At 38.2% G+C, this 22436-nt stretch overlaps 1 protein-coding gene across 11 annotated transcripts in view; it reads left to right on the forward strand.

The window, feature by feature from the left end:
• The first annotated feature begins 9 nt into the window (after positions 1-9).
• ERLIN1 (ER lipid raft associated 1) overlaps positions 10-22436 on the forward strand; it is a 37710-nt gene continuing 15283 nt past the window's right edge. The window contains exons 1-8 of one of the 11 annotated variants that reach the window (XM_036336335.1): positions 16-120; positions 452-574; positions 1848-1929; positions 5964-6010; positions 8390-8451; positions 10936-11061; positions 13574-13647; positions 19462-19520. In XM_036336335.1, the coding sequence (XP_036192228.1) occupies positions 462-574; positions 1848-1929; positions 5964-6010; positions 8390-8451; positions 10936-11061; positions 13574-13647; positions 19462-19520 (563 nt within the window). In that variant the 5' untranslated portion in view covers positions 16-120; positions 452-461. The other 10 variants (XM_036336336.1, XM_036336337.1, XM_036336339.1 and 7 more) reach the window with 10 other exon arrangements.

Here is a 22436-nt window from a genome sequence, read left to right on the forward strand (position 1 = left end):
CGTCGGCCTGCGTGCCCGCGCAGCCGCAGAGCGGAGAGAGTGGGCGGGGTCGGCTGTCGGCGGCGGTTGGCCCGGGGAAGCAGCCGCACGTGCGGGGCGGGGGCGATGCGTCACTGATCGGTGAGGCGCGGTGGAGGGGTGGGCCTCCCTTCGGACTCTGCGGCTGGACACCCCCCCCCCGCCCCCTTAGTACCTTCTGCCGCGGGACGGCCATTGGGAGAGGGGGTGTCACGACGCTAAGTGAGCAGGGGCGACCCGCGGGCCGTTTTGCGCGGAGGGGGGTGTAGGGGAGTAAACGCGTCCTGCAAAAAGGAATGAATGAGGAAGAAGGGGCACCAGACTTCCCCGCGCGGCGTGCGGAAGGGAGCCAGTTGTGCGACGCGGAGGGTGGAAACCGCACAGGATAGGCCTGTCTCTCACGGGGCTGGGCGTCCTTTCCTCCCTTGTTCAGGAGAAACAGGATGAATATGACTCAAGTCCGGGTTCTGGTGGCTGCCGTGGTGGGTGTGGTGGTCGCCTTTCTCTATGCCTCCATCCACAAAATCGAGGAAGGACACCTGGCTGTGTACTACAGGTGAGCGGCGTGTGCGGTCGGCTCGGGCTGCGCGCGCACTCCCGGCGGAGTTGCCTCTGCAGAGTCGGGGGAGCCCTCTCCCGTCCTCGGCAGGGACTTCCGTCCTGGCTCTTGGGGGCCGAGGCAGGCTTTTGCAGAGCACCCTGCAGCTCTTGGACAATTTTAGTGCTATGTGTGTTTTGTGCAGAGGTCGAGTCCCTACCTATTCCTTGTAAGCTCAATTTTTGCAGGAAAAAGTGAATGAAGGCAGGCAGTGGCCACTCCACCTGTAACTGAAGAGATGGGTAAATCGTTGTAGCCCATACACCTGTACAGGCCTTCAGTTTGAACTTTACATGCCGTTTAGAAACGCCGGTCCTATTAGTGATGGTTCTTTACACCCCCTCCTTCCCCCCTTAAAATCACCTAGTGTCTGGTTTTGGCTTCTAAGGCCAAAGCCACCATGACAGTTGTACATCCCTGGACCTCGAGACACAGAAACTCAGCAGTGACGGACCCCCCTCCTCCCACCTTACCCTTCCTTCCAGGTTGAGGAAAGGAATTGTGTGGGATGTGTTGCTCTCTAGTTGGGCTCCAATGGCTTTTCCTTCAACAGGTTCCTTTTGGCCTAGACACAGAGAGGGTAATCTGGAGAAATTGCGATAATAATGTATTGGAAAGGGCTTCAACTTTTTACTTGTTTCCATCATCCCCCCAAAATGATATTTCTACTTTTAAATCCACCCTGAGTCTTAGAAACAGTCTTCCCTGTGAAACGCTAGTTTCAAATGCAGTTTCAGTGATATGTATTAGTAGACGAATAACAGGTAGATTAAAAGCATCTTGAGCCTCTGAAATTTTCTCCTTCCTTGAAAGTTTGTGTTATCTTCTTTTTTAACCTGGTGACTAAATGTATTATGTTTTGATCTGGTTAGTGTTATGCACAATCTAAATGTAGCAACTGAGAGCCATTAGAATTTTTTTACAAGTATTTTTCAGACCGTCAAAAACCATTGAAAATCCTTTGTACCTGTGAGCAGTGCTGGAAACCCAGAGGTATAGTTGGTTCATCTTATGAAACAAGGTGTAACATCAGCAGTTTAATGTGATTTTTTTTACCTTCTTAGCTGTGGCAGATATTTTAGGGACCAGCAGTTGTTCATCATGTGTAATTCATATTAGTGAGGCTTTAATAGGTCAATAGCATGAGTAAGTGAATACTTATTACAGCATTTTAGATTTGGAAAGAGAATTTCTCTCTATAATTTTGTCAATTTGAAACATCTTTTGGCAGGGGAGGAGCTTTACTAACTACCCCCAGTGGACCGGGCTATCACATCATGTTGCCTTTCATTACTACGTTCAGATCTGTGCAGGTAAGCGATTTCTAAGGGAGCCCGACACTGGATAGACAGGCGTGACAGGAACAGTTGCCACATTTGTGGGTGGAGACGGGTTTCCTGTTGCTTAATCAATGGCGGTATTTACTTAAATAAGGAGTTAGAGGACAGAGTGCAGGTGTCACAGTGCAGTTTGTGCTTTTGAACCACCTCACTCTCTTGCAGTATGTTAGAAGTAAGAGCTCAGCAACTTGGAAGAACTGACTTCTCACATGTGGATAGTGGTATGCAGCAGGTGTTCTGTTGCTGCTGTCAAAATAAAAGCAGGTCTTCGGCGCACAACTAGAAAAACAAACCAGTGATTACTGGTTTAGAACGGTGTTTGGTTTCCATAGGGGCCAGCTCCTGGACTACTGTTAACATGGAGGATCTGAATTTTTATACACAGCTTTTCTGCCTCACATTTTTGCCTGGGGACATTAAGCACAATTTTATGTGGAACCTTAGGGAATGTTTTATTTTGATAGCATTTCAGGATATTTGAAGTAGCATCTTATCATTGAGAACAGTGTCTTGGTCGTGGGAAATAGTAAAATATCTTTTGACATAAGATGATAAAATAGGGTTAATCAGTATGATCATAAATCTATGGATTCAGAAGTTTGTCTACTATCTGCTAATTTTTTAGGACTGAGGAAAATGTATTATAGTTAAACTTGGAATTTATCACATTGCGTACCGCATAGAAATCTCTAAGACATACGCCAGGGACCGCACGTTTTTGGGCAAACTGCACGTTATTTAAATCATCATAATGCACTTTAGGTGTTGTTTTTCAATAATTATAACATTTTTATTTACAAAAACAATTAAACAATTAAAGTTCCTAGTACTTTTTTAACGTATGGTACTGCGTAAAACATTTTCCTCTATGAAGAGGGACCAAACAAAATTTACATAAGTGTCTAGATTCGCTCCTTTTTCCATGGGCGTGAAAAACGAGAACACTCGTGAGCGGTCCTTAACAGATGGCGCGCGAAACACGCGAAAACTCCTGAGTGGTACGAAATGTGTTAAATCTAGTCTTCTTGATAAGTGAGAGTTTCATTATAAATACTTAAATCTTCCAGGTTTCCTTCCAAGTTGTTTTTCAGTGGCTTAGGGCAAGAATTTGTATCTGTTGAAGTGAAATGTGTTCTTCCTTTAGCTGGACTGATTTCCATATTTTCTCTATTTTATTCACTCTTGCCTTCCTTCCTGCTGTCACCTCTTCTCTCCTCATCTTTCCCTTCATTTCTTCTTTCCTATCTAAATCTTGCCAGCCTTCTTAAGGCTTATCGCAAATCCCTCTTTTAATCTATAGCTCTGAAAGTCTGTACTATAAATTTGGCCTTTGGTCTTATTTCTTTTAGTAATATTGTCTTGTTTGTTCTCTAAGTTTTTGTGTGTATTTTCTTTCCAGAAAATCTCCAAGCTTCTTGAAGGCAGGGATTGTAACCCATTTATATTTCTGACCTTTCTACTTGTGAACATTGTTAAATTGAGCAGTAGGGTATAGTGAACACATGGGGTCAGAAACCTGGAGACTTCAGTTCTGGTTAACACCAATTAATTATATGACTTTGCAAAAATCACTTCACTACTGTAGACTTCAGTTATTCCTTTGTGAAAGAAAGGAGTTTTAATTACATGATCTCACCAACAGCCTAAACAGTTTATGATGATGTTATCAATGGCAGCATCACACCTTTAGAGATTAGGGTATTTTGTATGTCTGTTCAAAGCCAAGGAAATCTATCTCTGCCTTCTTGGAGCTTAGCATGTTGAGTCACACTGATGCAGAGATATATAGAAGAGATACAGATAATAAACATTAAATAGGTTTTAGAGTTAAATTGCAGATATAACGAATACAATGTATAGTTTGTATACAAGTATACAGACAGTCCTCGGGTTACATCGGACTCGACGACGTACGTCTTTTCGTGGTTATGTCGCCTTCTCCCATTTATTTATAAAAAAAAAAGTTCCATCATTTCGACGTATGTACATATGTGCTTTATGTTTTTTATTTATTTACCACAAGTAAAGGTCAGGAATTGTTATCTTTTAAATGTTTTTTACTGTTTCACTTCATTACTGCTATGTATGTGCTCCATGTGAGTGACGTAGATGCTTATGTAGGTGGGTTCTGAATTACATCAAAAATCGCGTTACGTCATGCCGTAGGAACGGATCTCCGATGTAACCCGGGGATCTACTGTATTTATATATTGCAATAAACTATCATACTTAATGGAAATGAAATTAGTAAAGAGATTTCCATGTCAACAATATACTTTGATTTTACAAAAAAATTAAATGATGGAGCCAGTGTGACTTAATAGGAATGTTCTTTTTTAATATGTGAAGCAGTAACATTCTAGGAAAAAAATTATATTTATAAAACCCTTTTTAAAAATTGTTCTTATTCAAGTGAGACATGAAATATTTACTTTTATGAAATTTTGGAACACATTAGAAGATATAGCCTTCTGTGTTGGTATAGAATATGACTAATGTTTTGAAGGAAATACAGTTAAATTGAGCTCATCTCTTCAACTTTTCTCTATCTACCTAGAACCTGTCACTATGTTTACCATCACCCTATTTCTCAACCCCTGAATTAAACTCAATTCTCTTCCTTTCTGGAATTTTATATGCAACCAGTTTTTTAATCCTTTCTCTATGATGACTCCTGGACTGACAGCTTTTAATTTCCACACCCTTTACTAAATCAGCCTAAATAAATTAATACTTTAACTTCCTAGCTGGTTTTCTTGCCTCTAAATATGATGGATACTGAGATTCGCACCACATATGAGCAAAGGAATTAAAGAAAAACATATTTTTGAAAGGTTTATTTTGTGGCTGTATATAAGATAGATTAGGGAGGGCTCAAGCCCCTCCCTCCCTCCTTTGAACATGCAGGGCTCTCTACCTAATATCACCATGTTCACATCTCAGAAAATCAACTTTCATCTATATCGCCCCTTCTGCTGCAGGCAAGCCAATCTGCTTCCTGTCACTTGTACTAGTATGTACAGTTTGTTCTCAACTGTGTATATTTGAATAGGATATTTATTGAACCTAAAATGTTCCTCTGCCTCGTCTGTTCTTATTCTTCCCTCTGTAGACCTAAGTTATAAATACTTCACTTTAGAGAGCTTTTCAACCTATCACTTTACTCTCTGCTATTTAATACCTAACAATTCCGTTTATACGCTGTTGTTTTATACCTGTTATAGATTGCTTTGTAAGGATTTTATCTCCTGTGTTGGATAATGAGCTCTTTGGAAACAGGGACTATACTTTCTTTCTCCTTTGTATTCCATAAAGTAATATGTTGCTGAGTACTTCATAAGTTGCAGTGTGTCTAGAATACACTCATTAGGTGTTCACCTATTGGAGGCCTTAGAGTGCAATAGAGAATCATTATGGATGCAAACAAAGGGGCAAAGTAAATAAATACCAGATTGTTGGAAGGAAGCACCGCTCGTGGTGGCAGTTCTGTTAAAAAGGAAATTGAACAGACCTTTTGAGAAATTACTAGGGCCTAAACTAAAATATTGACTACATCTTCAGAGAAAAAGATTGCTTTTCAGTTCAAGGGTACCTTTGAGTTGTATGCATAAAATAGTTATCTTTTATTTTCGTCATAAGCAGTAATATTAGCAGTGGAATAAAAGTTCAGAGCACAAGTCCTCGTAGTAGTATCCTTGTGGGAAAGCCATGTAGTTTGTAATCCCAGGCCAGCTCTAGGCAAATCAGGGACTCTGAGAGGTTGAACATTGAAACTTTCCTAGTGCATCCTGATTCAAACATTAACTGTAAAATATTTTGTCTCAAAACTTTCATGTCTGCTGGGATACAAAAAGAAATTGCTTTGATAGCTAATCTTTGGCGACGAGAACTGTACTGGCGTGCTCCTATATTTACCTCTCAGTACTTCTCCCGAGGTTTTCCCTCTGGCACCGGTAGTTCTTTGACAACATGTGTCCTGAGTATTGAGATTTTTTTTTCCTCCCCAGACAACACTACAAACTGATGAAGTTAAAAATGTGCCTTGTGGAACAAGGTAAGCTTTCTCCTCACTGACCAGCCTCCCTTTAGTTCAGACGGAGTCTGTGCATAAGCTGTAGTCAGGTAAGCATCTTTCAAATGGCACGGAAGCGGCTCCTGGAGTTTTCTCTCCTGGGCGTTGTATGAGGAAAGTCCTGTCTCCAGCAGGAGCTTTTTGTCTTAGAGCCATTGGGGTGTTATTGAAAAGAACCAGCAGACCTAACTTCACACATATAGCAGCTGCCACAGCTGCTTTATTGGGTTTTGTTTTTTTAACTAGACTTTATTTTTTAGTGCATTTTTAGGTTCATAGCTAAATTGAGCGGAAAGAACAGAGTTTACATATACTCCTTGCTGCCACACATGCCTTTATTGACTTTGCTAAGCTCAGCTCCCTCATTTGTAAACATCAGGTAATAAGACCTATCTTGCAGTTATACCAAAGGACAGAATTAGTGTATATGAAGTGCCTAACCCAGCACTTGATCCAGAGTAAGTACTCAATAACAGGTAGTTTAAAATGAAATCGCCTCACCTGTCATCTATAGTATTAACCCTTTGCGGTCGTATTAAATTTGGACATGGGTGTCGTACTGGTCGGAATTAATTTCCATTGAAAGAGCAGTGATACATAACATCCAAGATTATGAAGGATAAACAAGATTTATTAATTCTTTTTTGGAACTACGTCACTACTAGTAGAATCACTACAAACGTTATCACTTTCTACGTCAGAGTCAGTATTCAAGGTGCCAAAATAAAACTCTTCATCGTTACTTTCAGATTCGCAGTACACTTCTTTTGGTAACTTTGTTTTTGCCATTTTGGAGTATTATTTTGAAATATCTTAACAAGCGAGAATGCCTAATTACAGTTAAACGTAATTTGTAAAGCTTTATTTGAAATTCTGCGAAGTATTTCCGAAGCTTGTCGATTTCTTCACTCTCAAAAGGCGACTGACTCGCCACGGTGTTTTGCATGGCGAGTGTGGAACGACCGTGTTTGTTTATATTGAGTTTCGATATCTCCGATTTGTCGGGGCAATGTTTTGGTTCGTGACAAGGTCGTTTAGACACTTAAGAGCCTTCAGAGAAATGATGAACTGATACATGAATGAATAGACTAAGATTCGTACGGTTCCTTGCTGTGGTGGCTGAGAGCAGACATACGACCGAACGGTAAAAAAGCTTTGGTGGCTGAGAGAAGACAAACGACCGCAAAGGGTTAAAAGCCATCTAGAGTTTCTGATTCAGTAGGTCTGGAATGAGGCCTGAGAATTTGCATTTCTAGCAGAAGTTCTCAGGTGATGTAATGCTATTTCTGGTTTTAGGACCTTTGAAAATCGCTACACTAAAGAGTTTTAAGGAAAGAAAGGCAAGCAAGGCATATATTATTTCTAGAATATAATCAGTACATTAAATTGTATCAAAAGAATAATGTAAAATTGAAGGTATTTTTTAAATGCTTTATTTTAAATGACTAAAATATTTATTACAAGCCTATATAAAAGAGGCTTTGACATAAGTGGAAGGACACATGCTTTTTAAAAGGGAGCAAATTTCCTGTGTTTTAAGTTATTTGATAAGTTCTCTCTAGGTCTGTCTGTCAATTTTTTTTTATGGATTCCCTTTTAGAGATGACTCAAAATTGGCAGCTAGTGAGATTTTTGGTAAATTTCCTGTTAATCTTTTTGCTTTCCTATCTTTTTCAGGTTTTTGTTTGTTGTTTTTTAGTGAGCATGTATTACTCTTTTCTTGTGGAGGGGGGGATGTCATTGTAAGTTGGTAGGAAGGCTTAGTTGTTTAGTTTCAAAATCTCTAATTTCATGTACCTCAAGTTGAAGTTCACATCTCCCTCATGGTAGCCCAGGAAGTATAGGAACCACCAATTAACAAGACCTATCTTTCTAGTGTGTCAGTTTTACTTGAGGAGCCAATTTTTTTTATACAAGAATAAATATGGATAAAACATAAAAACTCTTCGATTAATTATTAAGATAAAGCAGGAAACCCAAAGGATTTTAGAGTGTGGCTGGTCTTCATACCTCCTGAGGAACCATTTTACTTGGTTTCTTGATGGAAGACTTTGAGAAGAGCACTGCGTTATCTGTTGGCCAGTTAATAAGGACAAAGTACTAAGTAGCTTTAGGTTATAGGTTTGGTCTTCATGTGAGCTGAATTGATCACAACAGTTACAGAGGTGAACCTTTGCTATGAGAGGAACTGGGTAAGTGTGTAGGGTTATTTGAGTAGTGCTTAGTGGAGTCATTTTAATCAGTAATATATGTCTTTAGATTTTCCTTCTAAATTTCTATCTTGTGGGATATGTTTGATGATCTGGGATTATAATAGAATTTGTATTTGGCTCATGCTTTTTCCTTTTTTTTTTTCTTTAGTGGTGGGGTCATGATCTATATTGATCGAATAGAAGTGGTTAATATGTTGGCCCCTTATGCAGGTATGGTACTGATCTGTTCTGTTGTTTTAAAGTTATAATCAGAGTATTTATAACTGAGAGGTTCCCTGAAGAATAGAAAGGTACTTTTAAAGTTTTATGACCTCATTTATTTATATATGTATAGAAAAATAATCACTGGAATATTTTCCATTTCGAGAGAATGTTGGCAGAAATAGGCTACAAGTTCTAGACCAGGGGTGGGCAAACTTTTTGACTCAAGGGCCACATTGGGTTCTTAAACTGGACCGGAGGGCCGGAACAAAAGCATGGATGGAGTGTTTGTGTGAACTAATATAAATTCAAAGTAAACATCATTACATAAAAGGGTACGGTCTTTTTTTTTTTTTTTAGTTTTATTCATTTCAAACGGGCCAGATCCGGCCCGCGGGCCGTAGTTTGCCCACGGCTGTTCTAGACAGAGTTGACTTTTCTGCAGCTGTATGGGTTACTCTTTGTTTTTAAAGAGCAAGACAGTCATTGATTATTTCTAGAATTTCTAGAAAGTAGCATTTTATCCAGTCAGGATGAGAGATCATTTTCATGCATGCTAAAAACCTATAATTGATTAAGTCCTAGGCCACATTGATTTGTGACCATAGAAAAATCTTTTCTGGTTGTGAGTTATGCTATTACTTGCAAAGCAATCTGAAAGTCCTCGTTGTGGGGAAAACATTTTCTTGGTAAAAGATGAAAACCTAGAGATGGAGTGGGTACTGTTAAAAAACGTAAGAAAATCTGTCTTTGGTTTGAACCCTCCCCCCAATTTTTTTTTTTGTAGCAGAATACACATAAAATAAGCCATCTTAACCATTTTTAAGGTCCAGTTCAGTGGTATTAAACACATTCAGATTGTTGAACAACCGTCACCAACTCTATCTTGATAACTCTTCATTTTGCAAAATGAAACTCGATAAACATTGAACAATAATTCCCATTTCCCCTTCTCTTCGCCCCTGGTAATTACCAATGTCCTTTTTAAGGTTGAATAATATTCCATTGTATGTATATACCACATTTTGTATATCCATTCATCCATCAATGGACATTTGGGTTGCCTTTACGTTTTAGCTGTTGTGAATAATCTATGAACATGGATGTACGTCGGTCTCTTTTAGTGGAAAGATCTTCCATTCTACCTTTATCCTTATTATTAAAATTGGCATGCTCAGTATGTACAGGAGACTGTATTTGTCGAAAACAATTTTAAAAGGTGAAGTTAGAACCTTTTCCCTAAACAGTTTTTATTTTACTTAAGAAGACATAATACCAAATATATATTGGAATGTAAGGTCATGCTAAATTTCATGTCACTGGATCAGGCACAAATAGCAAAAGGATTTCATACCAGAGAACAGGCTGTATTACTGCCAAGTGGATTTGGATTCTGTTTTTCAGTGATTAAGTATTTTCATTGTCCTTTTTCATCTACTTTCCCTGGCAACAAATCAGTGGGATGAATTGTGATTGGGAAAATAGAAGAAAGGGAGATTGCTTTTCTCTGGCCAAAGATAAAGAGGAAACTATTGGTTCACCAGTTCATTTAGAAATGATCAAGCAAATGAATTAGTCAACAAATATTTATTGGTGGCGTATCTATCGAGGAAAGGCTAGTGGAGCAAGTCCTTGGGTCTGAACAGAGAAAGCAGCATGTGTTGTTATTTTTTTTATTTTTTACTTTTCAATTACAGTTAATGAACAGTATTAGTTTCAGGTTTACAACCCAGTGATTAGACATTTATATACATTACAAAGTGATCACCCCAATAAATCTAGTTCCCATCTGACATCTTACATAGTTAATAAAATATTATTGACTATATTCCCTATGCTGTACTTTACATCCCGATGATTATTCTGTAATTGCCAATTTGTACTTCTTAATTCCTTCACCTTTCTCACCCATCCTCCAACCCCCATGTTTGAATAGTAAAGCACAGGTTCAGGTATGGTCTATTAGTAGGTGCCCTTAAGCACATTTCTGAAATGCTGTTTCTCAGTTTCCTCAATTAGATTTTTTGTGATAATTAAATTCTAATATATGTAAATTGCCTGGCATAAAGCCTGGCCCAATAAATGTTTACTTCTTTCCCTTCTAGCCTGGTATCTTTTTTAACAGCCTTTAAAAACTGCCTTTTTGAAAATGGCCTTCTGCAGCTGCTTCCTTCTTTTATTCCCACTGTTCCTCAATTAGTTAAGGCCCTCTTTACCTCTTAGCTAAATTTTTGCTTTGTAGTAATTGCTTTACACTTTCCTGCCTCTGATCTTTGTGCCTCCCAATTCATCTTCATACTGCTGCCAAAGTACAAATCTGATTGTGTCATGCCTTCGCTTGAAAACTGTCAGTTCCTTATACCTCTAAGATATGTATACTCTTCTTAGTATGGAATTCGAAGTTTGCCTACTAGAATTATAATATCAGTGTAACTTTTACCTTGGCTGAATTAGGAGATACATGAGTAAACATGGATTGTACCTCTCCTTCAGTGTTTGATATTGTGAGGAACTACACTGCAGACTATGACAAGACCTTAATCTTCAATAAAATCCACCACGAACTGAACCAGTTTTGCAGCGCCCACACACTTCAAGAAGTTTACATTGAATTGTTTGGTAAGTGTCTTACTTGTTTTGAATATGTAAGTAACCAATTGGAAATCCTGTTCAACTTGTTTATGGATGCTATAACAAAATTAGTAAACATGCTATTTGAGCATGCCTTCTGAATTTAAAATAGAGCAATTGTCTTTAAAATATTCTTTATCTTAAGCTTAAATTTCTTATGATTAGATTAATTAGTTGCTCAGACAAACTATTTTAAGAATAACGAAAATAGTGCACTGAGAAGGTGGACCCTTAGCCCGGCCTGTGCCCTCTTATAGTTCAGGACCCCTCTGGGGGAGTGGCCCTAAGCAGGCGGACATCCCTCTTGCAGTCCGGGATCCCTCGCTCCTTACTTCTGGGCTTGCTGCTCCTTAGCGCTGCTGTGGAGGCCAGAGAGGCTCCTGCCACCACTGCTGTGCTCACCAGCTGTGAGCCCAGCTTCGGGCTGAGCACCGCTCCCCCTGTGGGAGTGCACTGACCACCAGAGGGCAGCTCCTGCATTGAGCGTCTGCCCCCTGGTGGTCAGTGCATGTCATAGCGACCAGTTGTTCTGCCGTTTGGTCGATTTGCATATTAGGGTTTTATTATATAGGATATCCATTTTCTGAAATGCGTAATACATCACTATATCCTGTTTTTACTATGATAACTTACTAAAAAATAGCTTTGTTGCTATTTTAATAGATAATTTAAGGAAATTTAGAAGTCTGTGTCCTGGAGTTTACCAAGACCCACCTCCAGGTTTGATGATTTGCTAGGAGGTCTGACAGGATTCATTATATCAGTGGTTCTCAACCTTCTGGCCCTTTAAATACAGTTCCTCATGTTGTGACCCAACCATAAAATTATTTTCGTTGCTGCTTCATAACTGTAATGTTGCTACTATTATGAATCGTAATGTAAATATCTGATATGCAGGATGGTCTTAGGCGACCCCTCTGAAAGGGTCGTTCGACTGCCAAAGGGTTCGCGACCCACAGGTTAAGAACCGCTGCATTATATAGTTGTACTCTCAGCTAAGATGCATTAACAGCAAAACAATAAGGGACATGGTTGAAGTCTGAAGGCAACCAGGCACAAGCTTTCAAGAGTGTTCTCCCAGTGGAGTCAAGCAGCATACACTTAATTACTCCAGCACAGAATTGCGACATGTGTGAAAACGTTGTCTACTTAGGGAAGCTCATTAGAGACTCACTGCCCAGGATTTTTATTGGGGGCTGGTCATATAGGCACCCTCTGCATGGTATATATCAAAATTCTAGACTCCCAGAAGGAAAGCAGGTATTTAGCATAAACCACATTATTTGTATGAACAATTTAGGTGCAGTGAGTTATTCTTATCAATTATGGGGTTGATGGAAATCCTCTCTAAGTCCCAGTTCCCAGGTGACAAGCCAAGGCTAACTTGCAAACAGGTTTTTCTAAGGATGTCAGCTTCAGGCCTCCTACATTTACTCTTTTTCTGCATAAATTACCTTTTTTGTTCATTCTCGCTTACAATATTATTTCCCCATTGATTTTGGGAGACAGAGTGGAAGAGGAAGAGAAAGAAAGAGAGAGAGAGAGAGAAACATCAATGTGAGAGAGACATAGCAATTGATGGCCTTTCGCATGCCCTTCCGCACCTGCAATCCAGATACGTGCCCTTGACTGGGAATCAAACCCAAGACCCTTTGGTGTGCGGGCCAGCGCTCTAACTATTTAGCAACACTGGCCAGGGCTGCACAAATAACTTTTAATTTATAACAGTGAAAGCTCTGACCAGTGATTGGGTTGTTGCTGTTGGCTCCTTACTTCTTCCTGGAATTCTTAGTGAATTTCTTAGAAGCAGGCATAGGGATGGTTAATCAGTTTGGAAATCTACCAGTTGATTCATCAATGATTGACAACTATTGGGATGGTGTCTGAGAAAACTGTTCTGTCCTGATTTGTCACGTCACCCATCTTTATAATAAATGGTGAATGTACTGTTGAGGTGGATCCAGAATTCATGAGTTATAAGGCCAAATGAAGTGGGACATGTCTGTTGTCCATTTTTGTGGGCTTCAAAGACCTTCCTGTGAGCCATTCCACCCACCTTGTTCTCTCTATTTTTAAATCCAACGTAATAGGCAGAGGTCCATGGAAATGAAATTTAGTTATTTGGATGTTTGTTGTAAAGATTGAAGAAAAAAATTTTTTTAAATGAGAAGCAGGACATGTGTTAATTAAAAACAATGAATTGATATTAGCGACCTAGATTCTCTATTTATTGGATCAACTTAATTTCTTTGATAATTCCTCACACTTTCTCCCACACAAAAGGAAAACTATGTGTATATATATATATATATATATATATATATATATAATTATACATATATTTGTTTATATATGTGTGTATATGTGAAGCACTTTAAGCTCTATGAAACAATAGTACCATGGGAACTTTAGATCTAATAATTGGTTTTGTTTCAATATTAAGACAATGTAAAAAAAAAATTTTGAGTGTCATGAGAGTTGTTTTTGGCTTCAAAAACAGATCAAATAGATGAAAACCTGAAGCAAGCTCTGCAGAAAGATTTAAATGTCATGGCACCAGGCCTCACCATACAGGTAAGCCTTTTTCCTAGAGAAATTATCTGGGAATTTTGAGAGCTTTGAATTTAAAGGTCCTTTTATCATACTGTTTATTCTGCAATTATTTAGTTGAAGTGCTATAGTGAGTTATAGAATACCTTTCTCAGTTTGACTTTAGGTCTCTGCCAAAATAAAATACTCTTATAGCTAATCATGAATTCCTAGAGGGAACAGATAAGCTGAGGCTCTTACAAGGAAATAAAATACACATACTGATAGTGTGAGGCATTACTAACTTACAGTAATGGTTATAAATCAGTGTAAGAGTATCCCTTATGAAAGGATTTCAAGTATAAGGTTTGGACAATAATTCTACACAAAGTAGATGTCCTGAAGCATTAATTGACAGGGAAATTGATTGGGTTATTGCTGTAAGAGTTTAAGAGAACATTGCAGGAGAGTCTGCCTAGAAATGACTGTGATTGAGTTAGGATTTTAGGTATGTCTGGAATAATAGGACTTATAGGGGGAAAAGGAGTAAAGAAGGTATTTCAAGTGGGTGGAATGCTTTGAGTAAAGAAAGGCAAGGTAGCAGCTGAAATTAGTGGTGGTGGTAGCAGCAGTGGTGGTGGCAGTGGCAGCAGCAGCAGCAGCATTGGGAGATAGAATGGTGAGAGGCTATATGTCTGCTTTTTTTAGTCAGTAATTTTTTAGATTTAATTGAAATCCATTAGTGGATTCTAAAATCAGTTTTAGTGGGTCATGACCAGCATTTTAAGTAAAATGGAATTAAATAGGAAAATAAATCAGTAAATGCCATGTAGTAAGTTTAAGTCATTCTGTAAAATTTTTGTGTTACGTAACTATGTGGGTAGGTTTTTGTATTGGGTCTCACTGTAAAATGTGTTTTTGCTGTGGTCATATCATGGTCAATAACATTTGAAAGCCTTGGTTCTGGATCTGGATTACCCGAGAAGTGGTAATATGGCTTCTCCAGTGTCCTTTCTCAGAGTTACTAGGAGATCAATTGATCGTGTGCTGAACGTTACTGCAGCTAAAGATGACGCTTTGTTTGGTGTCACATGTCTCAAGTGTCTGTCTCATTGCTACTGAGAGTGTGCATTCACTTTTGCGTGATCGTGTGTTATCACATAAACAAGACTGGAAAGATGGCTAGCGTTTTTCCTATCCTCATTCATATTGCGCCATTATCTCTGATGGGTGCCTGAGGGGAAGCCACCAAAGTTAAGGGGTCATTTGAAATGTCCAGAGTTAACTGCAAAATTCTCTTGGTTGTACATTCAGTTGTGGCTGGAGTAGCTTTTCAGGTTTAAAGATAATAAATGTGAATATCACAGAGTCTTAGATTCTGCCCAGTTTGTTACTTGGAGATGTAGCTCATTCTTTTTAACAGCTGCCTAGAATTTCTTGTCATTATTATATAACCACTAGAGGCCTGGTGCACAACATTCATGCACTGGAGGAGGGGGTCCCTCAGCCCAGCCTGTGCCCTCGGCAGGTGGACATCCCCTGAGGGGTCCTTAGTGCTGCCATGGAGGCGGGAGAGGCTCCTGCCACCGCTGCTGTGCTCGCCAGCCATGAGCCCAGCTTCTGGCTGAGTGGCGCTCCTCCTGTGGGAGTGCACTGACCACCAGGGGGCAGCTCCTGCATTGAGCATCTGCTCCCTGGTGGTCATTGTGTGTCATAGCGACCAGTCATTCCACCATCCAGTCAATTTGCATACTAGGGTTTTATTATATAGGAGTTCCCTGTTCTCCCCCCCTTTTTTTTTGCTGTTAGTAAACAATAATGTAGGGAACATTCTTGACACATCTCCTTATATGTAAAAATTATCTTTCAATTGGCTGTACAATTCTACATTCTTACCAGTAGTATGTGTGAATACTTATTTGTCTACAACTCATTAGATTTGAAGCAATCAGATGTTATTTTTGCTAAATGGCTGATAGATTTGAAGTTATCTCTCTCTTCGATTTGCATTTCCTTAGTTATTAAATGAGGGTGAGCATCTTTCTAGTTTTTATTTTTGTAGCCATTCCTATTCTCCTCCCTGAATTGCCCACTTATCTGTTAGATTTTTCTTACTGATTTGTTAGTAAAACTTTGTATATTCTGGATATTTTGTACACATGTTATGCAGTATGTTGTAAAATATTAGATATTAGGAAAAAGATGAATAATAAAGTGAAATTAACCACTAATCTTACTATGCAGAGATAAGAGTTTGTTGTATCTTTCCAGATTCTTCTTAATAAGCATATTGTTGATAAGTATAAGTAACGTTAAACTAAAGTAGAATTATGCCATAGCTGTTTTTTTCACTAGCAGTATATATAAACATCTTTTCAAGTCAAAAATAAAGATTTGCTGCATTATCTCTTTTAATGGTTTTATTTAATTAATCTCTATGGCTTCCAATTTTTACTACTATATGCATCTTTAATGACCAAGCTTATAAATACATCTTTTAAAATCCTTTCCTTAGGATAAGTTCTTAAATGTAGGATTGACAGGTCAAAGTGTATGCCCTGTTTGGCATTTTTTGATACATAATGCCAAATTGCCTTTCAGTAAAACTAGCAGCTTATAATCTCTCATCAGCAGTGTTAGCTGAAATTTCTGCCAGAGGAGTTTCATTATTGATATTTTTATGGCATACCAGGTACCTCAATTGGTGTATAAGTTTTAAAATTGGGAGCATAGGTCCCAGTCATTGTGTCTCAGTGGTTGAGCATCGACCCATAGGCTTGATCCCCAGTAGAGGGCATGCAGGAGGCAGCTGATCAGTAATTCTCTCTCATCATTGATGTTTCTCTCTCTCTCCCTCTCCGTTCCTGTCTCTGAAATCAAGAAAAATATATTATAAATAAAATTGGGAGCATAGTTTATGGCTTTTATGTAAACACATCATCATTTTTGTTTCTTTTAGAATTTCTGATCTAGGTTAGAAACTCATATGCCAAATTAAATTCATACTCATGAATTTAATGAGTCTTAATGCTGTTAAATATGTAGTCCTTTTTCTAAGCATTGATGTATGCAAATGATTCTTGGTGAATTCACCATCTTTACTAATTTTTTGGTTAATTTCCTTAGGGTGAGGTGTGTGTGTATGTGTGTGTTAAAAACATTTAACATGAGATCTACCCTCTTAACAAATTTTTAATACATTATTATTGACTATAAGTAAAATGTTGTACAGCAGATCTCAAGAACTATTTATCTTGCTTGACTAAAACTTTATAAATTTCCTTAGATCTTTTTAGTTACATAATTATGCCAAAAAAATCTTGATTTCGCCTTCCACAATCTAGTATTTCCCAGTCCCCAAATCATCCTATTTTAATTCTTTACCTAACACTTCTAATTATCTGAAATTCTCTTGTTCATTTATTTGCTTTTTGTTGTTGTCTGATGTGTTTTCTCCTTAAATTTTAAATTTCACGAGAGCAGTCTTGCTTTGTTTATTGATGTATCCAAGGTGCCTAGATCAGCAGCACTTGGCACAGACTGGGTACCCAATTATTATTTGTTGTTAAATGAATATTCTCTGTAACAATCGCTATTTTAATTTTTCCCTTCTCATTTTTCTTGAACAACTACTATGGCAAATTAGAGTGGTGAAAAATAACATCCTTGATATTTATTTAGTGGTGTGACTATATTATATGCTGGCTTTTGGTTTAAAATACATGTTTATAACCCAGAGGTCAGTTTCAACAGATAAATTTATTTCATCAGTTTGTGGGGTTGTTTTTCTCCTTACTCCATGTGTATGTTAATTTTGGTCAGTGTCTTTGGATATGTTTTTATTTTTAATTCTTTTAAAATATGTATACACACACACACACACACACACACACACACACACACATACTTTATTTCAGAGAGGAAGAGGGAAAGAGAGATGGAAACATCAATGATGAGAGAGAATCATTGATCTGCTATCTCCTGCACACCCCCTACTGGGGATCGAGCCCTTGACCAGAATTGAACCCGTGACCCCTTAGTCCACAGGTCGACGCTCTATCCACTGAGCAAAACAAGCTAGGGATTTTTTTTTATTTCTTAAATCTCATAATGCAACTTATTCATGGAATCTGTTACAAGTCTTTATAATGTCACATATTTGAAAATGACAAGGTTTCCCAAGATTGGCAAGCATGTAGTATGTTCTTCAGCCTCATATAGCAAGGTAGACATCTATAGAAAACAGTTCTATTTTATGCTTCTTTTTGTAAGACTAAAAAGATAAATAGCTAGTTTCTTACTCAAATGCAATATGACAATGCTTTTCTTTGAATCATATTAAAATGACTTGCTTTTTGTTGTTGTCTGATGTGTCATCAGTATTTCTGATAGTCTGGCATCTCTCACCAATTCTGGTTCTAAATTTTTGTCTTCTGGATATCTCCATGAGTTGTTGCTTATGGTCTTACAGGCCTCACCTTCAGCTTATAATGAATGTTTTCACCACAGTACCCAGTTTCTTAAGCCATTTCACTCTAATTTTTGTAATAAGTTATGATAGTTCTCAAATTTATGTGCAGATTTGACTGTTCACTTTCACATAAGGGAGGCTATGTTGCTTAAACATTGTAAAAAGTCTTTTTTCAAATGCCTTAAAAGAAGGGCATATGTTTAAAGTCTTTGTTGCTTAAAAGTTTAGCCAGTTTAATAAGTAAATGAATGAATGAGTGAATAAGGAAGGAAGGGAAGGGAAGGGGAAGGGGGAAAAAGAAGGGAAAGGAAGGGGAGGGAAGGGAAAAACAAAGAGAGGGGAGGAGGACGGGCGGGGGATGTGAAGAAGCCCTAGCCAATGTGGCTCAGTTGGTTGGGCATTGTCCCATGCATTGAAAGGTTGCAAGTTTGATTCCTGCACATGCCTTGGTTTCCAGCTTGATCCCTGGTAGGGGACGAGCAGGAGGGAGCTGATTGATATTTGGCTTTCACATCAATGTTTCTCTCCCCTTCTCCCTCTCTCTCTAAAACTCAGTTTTAAAAAAAAGTAAAAGTTTAACGAATTTTCAGAGGAAAATTAACTTTCAGATCAGCAAAGTGTTTTGTGTATGCTTGCAGTGTAGGAGGGAGTGAGGGATGTTTAACTAGTAAAACCAAAATGTGGTGAGAGATCAAGTCCTATATGTCGAAAAGTCAGCCTTCAAAAACTACACTTCCCAAGTATGTCAAAGTACACTGGTTAGGAAAACAAAGTTTCTAGCAAAAAGTGTCTACAAAGTGAGATTCTAGAAAGCATATAAGCTATTAATTGGTATTTGTTTTCCTTCTGTCTTTGGCTGTTTGTTTATAGCCAGTACTGAGTGATTGCTGGTTTAGAAAGTGGTAAATTCATTTACTACTCACTGTGTTAAGTTGCATGTGCCCACTTGGGTTTTTTGTTTTCATTTTTGTTTTTGGTTGTTTTCTACTTAACAATTTAAATCTGGAAATTTTACCTGTCTTTTATTTCTTTGGTTTGCAAATTGGAAAAGGAATCAAAATATCCAACTAAAGAGCTTTGTGAAAAGTCTTTTAAGAGAGAACTTTTTCCCACAGAAGTTTATTTCCTCAACTGGCAGAATGGTTTTCCTGTAGTCAGGCTTTTTTTTTTTTTTTTTTTTTTTTTTTTAACAAGAGGCAGCTTATCCTTGATTATTGGTGTGATGCTGAAAAGTAGATTTTTCTCGTGGGATCCCCACAGGTGTTAGTAGGCAGCTAGCCATGTTGTAGTTGTTTTGTTAGTCTCACTTGAGGAACTCTTCTATAGAAGATTTAGTTTGAAGATTCATTTTTCAAATATACTTTGGCTTTTTCACTTTTATTTTTTAGGCTGTGCGTGTTACAAAACCCAAAATCCCAGAAGCCATAAGAAGAAATTTTGAGTTAATGTGAGTAATGTGCATGGGATCCCAATATTTTATTTAGGGCTGTCTACATATTAATATACCAGTCTGAAGGAAATGTCTGTGTGAGATATTACACTCTGGGGTGTGTTATGTGTTTATATTCCATACTTTAATTCTAGTAATACAGTCAAACCTCGGTTCTCGAACATCTCCCATCTTGAACAGTTTTGGTTCACAGAAAATGTCTCAGTTGTCAAACAAAACTTGGGTTCTCAACCCAACAACCCTTTCATGATCAGTTACTCATCTCTTAGGCAACAAAGGAGAGAATGTGCAATTTTGGGTCATTTTACCGCTGAACCTCCTGTTAACATCTCAGGAAATTGTGCTGTGAATATTTTCATGTTTTTTGCTTTTGTGGCTGCTTATTATTATTAAACACGTACAGTAAGTCACCATGGGTCCTAAGAAATTAAGTGATAGCAGCAAAGTGAAAAGGAAAGTTGTGAGAACACGACAGAGTTTTAAAAAGGCATAATTACAAAGCATGATAGAAGTGTTTGCATGTCTGATCTGTATATTTCATTTCATTTCTGTTAAATTTTCATTTACATTTCATGTCCTTTTTGTTTTTATAGTATTTACTTATAGCTTAAACAGTACCTTAGACATGTACTGTATGTATGTAGCAAAGATTAAGACAGAATCATTGAGGGTCTGGGACAGATTAATTCAATTTACATTATTTCTACTGGTAAAAAATATTTTGTTTTTCTAACAAATCTCTTCTTGAACAGCCTTCTGGAACGAATTAAGTTCCAGAACCAAGGTTCCACCGTATTGCCTATTCTAGTGTCCTAATTCCCCCTAGCTCTTACTAGTTTTCTCTCTATGGACATTTTAGGAGCAGCTTCAGTGACTAAGGGTGCAGATGGCTGTAGAACTATGGTTGGAAGCCTAAGGAGCTATAATTGTGTTGTGAATAATACCTTGAATTAAATATTAATAGGGGAGAAAAAGAGTTCTAGTTGTTAAGGTTGAAGAGAATGCCTACATTTTGTTACTGTGTTATAATGATAAGAATAGACTCCTTATTGGTATAAGGTTTGGTTTGTATGTGGTTGTGTATCTAAATTTAGACCTGGGTCTTTACAATTTGCCCATGGGAAAGCTTTTCCTGAGTTGACTCCTGAGTATTATTTTCTTTTTTATGTGTCCAGGGCTGACTGGGTATGACAAGTTACTTGCTTGACATGAAATTAGTTTCTAAGCGTTTTTAGAAGATTCTTTTTAGAGGGATACTTACCGTAGTCAAAATGGCAATATTATTCTCATACGACAGTACCGAGAAGACGAAATAAGTCTAGAAAATTTGGCTGACATGTTAAGAGGAAAAATATGAAATGCTGGAAAAGTAACTTTGTAAAAGTTAGGAATACAACAGATGTATAAATACAAGGAGTCCAACATGTAATAATACTATTACTTTATGGAGTGATATACTTCTAAGTCCTATTGTTCCTCAGTCTTTTATTATGCAGAGTTTTATTTTCCCTTTTTTCATTGTAGAAAAGGAACTCTTTTTAAAAACTGTAAATCATTGCCCGGCCGGTATTGCTCAGTGGTTGAGCATCGACCTATGAACCAGGAGATCATGGTTAAATTCTGGTCAGGGCACATGCCCAGGTTGCTGGCTCAGGAGGCAGCTGATCAATGATTCTCTCTCATCATTGATGTTTCTATCTTTTTCTCCCTCTCCCTTCCTCTCTGAAATCAATAAAAATATATTTTAGAAAAACAAAAAAAACTGTAAAGCACAGAGTGCCACGCTGAATAGATCATGGGTATGATCCATTCATAGAAAAAAATATTAATTGAAGGCTCAGTATGGTGTTAGGCTTTCAATATGGTGGCTTCTGGTGATGGAAAGGTGAATACTATGTGTTCTCTGCTCTCAAATTCCTCATAGTATCCAGTATGTCATTTTATGTCTTCATTAGTGTTGGCAGGAGGAAAGGCGAGAGCTTTGGGTAAATGTTTTGGGGAAATCATTGGAGTTACTTTTCAGATAATTCTGGATCTTTCCTAATTTTATAGACTATTGGATTTCCAGAATTAAAGCCATCTTGAGATCATCCAAGCTAACCGCTCACCTAATAATAATTTTTAAAATATCATTCCTGCCATGTGGTCACCCAGTTGCCACTTGTGCATACTTTTAGTGATAGGCTAGCCATTTCTATTATTAGAAAACTCAGATTCTTAGAAAAATTTTTCTTACATTGAGCCCCAGTTCACCACCTAGTAAACTGCCATCTAGTTATACAGCAAATAAGGCCACTGCACAAGGGTGTATGCCTGAGGAGGGACTGAAATCCAGCCCCGTTCTACTTGCAAAACCATGCACCTAAGGACTGCATCTACCCAGAAGTTGGTGCCTTTTGCTAATTGGCCCAGAGATGCTATATGGCAGAGGTTCTCAACCTGTGGATCGCAACCCCTTTGGGGGTCAAATGACCCTTCCACAGGGGTCAAATTGTAACAGTGACAATACATCCTGCATATCAGATATTTATATTATGATTCATAACAGTAGCAAAATTACAGTTATGAAGTAGCAACGAAAATAATTTTCTGGTTGGGGGGTCACCACAACATGAGGAACTGTATTAAAGGGTCATGGCATTAGGAAGATTGAGAACCACTGCTGTATGGGCTAGCCGGAGGCCTAACAACAAAGGAGCATTTATATACTCCAGATACTTCCAACTCACAGGCCTTTCCATCATATAGTTAGAGGGAAAAGTCAAGTTAAAATTCAAAGGTGCTAAATTTGATTCCTATCTCTAGGTAACTTCGGGCAAATCATTTAACATTTCAACCTCAGATTCATTATATATAAAACTAGAGGCCTGGTGCACGAAATTTGTGCGGGGGAGGCGGGGTGTCCCTCAGCCC

This window comes from Myotis myotis, unplaced genomic scaffold, assembly GCF_014108235.1.
Source record: "Myotis myotis isolate mMyoMyo1 unplaced genomic scaffold, mMyoMyo1.p scaffold_m19_p_15, whole genome shotgun sequence".
In the NCBI taxonomy this organism is placed as follows: Eukaryota; Metazoa; Chordata; class Mammalia; order Chiroptera; family Vespertilionidae; genus Myotis; species Myotis myotis.